The sequence below is a fragment of the Puntigrus tetrazona genome, unplaced genomic scaffold, assembly GCF_018831695.1.
Source record: "Puntigrus tetrazona isolate hp1 unplaced genomic scaffold, ASM1883169v1 S000000575, whole genome shotgun sequence".
Taxonomy (NCBI): domain Eukaryota; kingdom Metazoa; phylum Chordata; class Actinopteri; order Cypriniformes; family Cyprinidae; genus Puntigrus; species Puntigrus tetrazona.
The window spans coordinates 92501-95000 of record NW_025048207.1 but is presented as its reverse complement, the minus strand read 5'-3'; the positions used below and the strand labels follow the sequence as shown (position 1 = coordinate 95000).

At 35.8% G+C, this 2500-nt stretch overlaps 1 protein-coding gene and 1 long non-coding RNA gene across 3 annotated transcripts in view; one reads left to right on the top strand and one right to left on the bottom strand.

The window, feature by feature from the left end:
- Positions 1-237, bottom strand: part of LOC122334533 (transmembrane protein 184C-like) — a 7412-nt gene extending 7175 nt beyond the window's left edge. The window contains exon 1 of one of the 2 annotated variants that reach the window (XM_043232526.1): positions 28-237. In XM_043232526.1, coding sequence (XP_043088461.1) covers positions 28-132 — 105 coding nt within the window. In that variant the 5' untranslated portion in view covers positions 133-237. The remainder of the gene's footprint in view (positions 1-27) is intronic. The other variant, XM_043232525.1, reaches the window with a different exon arrangement.
- Positions 238-597: 360 nt separating this feature from the next.
- LOC122334537 overlaps positions 598-2500 on the top strand; it is a 2637-nt gene continuing 734 nt past the window's right edge. The window contains exon 1 of the long non-coding RNA XR_006248764.1: positions 598-2500. This exon is cut by the window's right edge and continues 390 nt beyond it. This is a non-coding gene — a long non-coding RNA (uncharacterized LOC122334537).

The window sequence follows — 2500 nt, the reverse complement described above, 5'->3', positions numbered from 1 at the left end:
TGAACCTGATCGTGTTTAATGAATCACCTCGGCTCTCCGCAGCTCCCACGCGCACAGCGGCAGCGCCACCGCGAGCACGAGCACGAACAGCAGCACGGCGAGCGGCCGGATCCAGCGCCGCCACACCGGCATCTTCACCGACAGCGAGCCGCCGCCGCCGCGCCTCACACCGACAGCGAGGACGCCGCTCACGAGCAGGGCGGGACCACCCCGCCGGGCCAATCACGAACCCCACTATTGACAAGGCTTAGCTCATGAATATTAAACAGCAGGGAACGTCAGATTACGCACGCTAATTAAATATTCATGAGCTCGATTTTTTTGCGATTTACCAAACAGCCGGATCGACGTGATCTAATTATTATTCATAGCCACGAGATTATTTGCCGGCTATGTGGGGGTTCGGTTGCTAAAACTGCGTTTCTGCCAACGTTCTGCGTTCTTACGTTCTGCGGACGTCACATTACGTAATTAATATTCATGAGCCGAGCCCTAGCAATAGTAGGATTTGTTAATTTCTGATCTTCTGTTATGAACGTAACATCAGATGTCATCTCATATGCATAAATTACGTATTTTGTTGTTTTTCCTGTCAGATTTAACCACCAAAATAAATACATTTCACAAGATTTATTTAAATAAGCAATGCTATCGCTACATATTAGGATAGTATACAAAATAAAAGCTAAATAGATTTTTTTAAATCAATATTTAACCGATTTGTATACTAAACAAAACCGTGTTAATGACTTTCTGGCAGAAATTATTTCCTTGGTGGAATAAAAATGTCGTCTCCCACTCGATTCTGTTGGGAATAAAACACAACCGAAACAAATCGTTTCACAACCGTAAAATAATTCACGACCAGACCACACACCGATAAACACACATCAAATATTTATTTACAACATCTTAAAAAGGGCACTTCGTTTTAAAATCCGCTGACTCATTTAAAAGCACTGCTGTACAGGTCCTAGATGAGCGCCAAACTGTGGACAATTATATCTACGTGTTACGTTACGCCTAACTCGACAGTTTCTGGTCAATTTCTTCACTGTGTAGGGTTTGGTGATCGAGTAATCGAGTTGTGAAACGCTACAGTTCGACGCGACGCCGTTGTTTTTCTTCGACGCAAACGATAAGAAAATGGCGCGAAAACTGATCGCGATTAACAAAGAGGTCAGTGATGTCGATATAAATATCTTCAAAAGATCGTTAAGTGACGTGACTAAACCGATTCGCTTCTCCTGTGTGGTGTTTTTTTTTAAGTTGTTCGGGATATATTTTGTTTACAGTAGTGAAACCGATTCTTGTAAACCGATTCAGGTGTAAATACAACGAAAACTCACCCCAAACACGTATAAAACGCAGTTTACTAACCCAACTGAAAGTTATTTGTATACGATATCGTTACATACCATCATATACAAAGTTTAGGTATTATTGTGTTATTTTTTTAGGAGTTTTTACTTAGTAGGTTCTAAAGAATTTTCTCTAAACATTTACAACTTCCGTTTTTTCCGTAAAATCACGTTTTCTTTGCTTTTTGAACGTTCTCTATCTATAACAATCTATAGTAGCATCTAAAAATAGTCAAACATCCAACTAAAACGTTTCAGGAAAAGTCAGCTAATATTTAATATTTTTGTGCTGATGTTTTGGGAACATTTTTAGTTTGTCTAACATTTTAAAAAAACTTTTTGATAGATGAACTTAAACGATTTAAAAACATTTCGCGAACTATTTTTTTTTAATAACACTATTAGTTTGTGTAACATTTATAAGTACGTTTTTTTGCGCTAGCATTTCGAGAATGTCTAATATTGCAAAAAACTTCGGGGAAATGTTTAACTAAGATCTTTTAGGGGAAAAAAATAATGTAAAAACTTTACAATGGTAATGTTTAGTACAGTAGTCTAACAATAAAAATAAAAAATAGTATTTAGTTTGTCCAACTAAAACATTTCAAAATTGAACCATGTATAAATAACATTTTTTGTGTATAATATTTTGAGAATACTGTTAGTTAAGGTCTTTTTCTGCGTTTTCGCATTCGTAGCAATTTGATAGTAAAGAATGACAAAAATGAAAAAACTTTCGGATTCGCTGGCAAGGACCTTTAGTCTAAGAATTAAAAAAAACATATTCATTTAGTCATTTTGCAGATATTCAATCAATGATGTACAAAGGTTTTGAGTGAATGCTCTGCGAACGTTATTAGTTTGTCTAACATTTAAAATAAAAAAGTTGAGTGAACAGCGTATAAATAATGTTGGAGAATACTATCAGTCTATGTAACATTTAATAAACCGTTATACGAACGTCTGCCCAAAAACGTTTCTGAAAAATTGTTTACCAAAGGATTCATAAATAACTGACTTCTAAATTACGATTTTTTTTGTGCTAAAATGTTATTAGTTTGTCTAGCATTTCGAAAAACTAATGCTAATGTTTCGAGAACATTATTATCCTATTAGCTTAAAATAAATTGATTAACGTT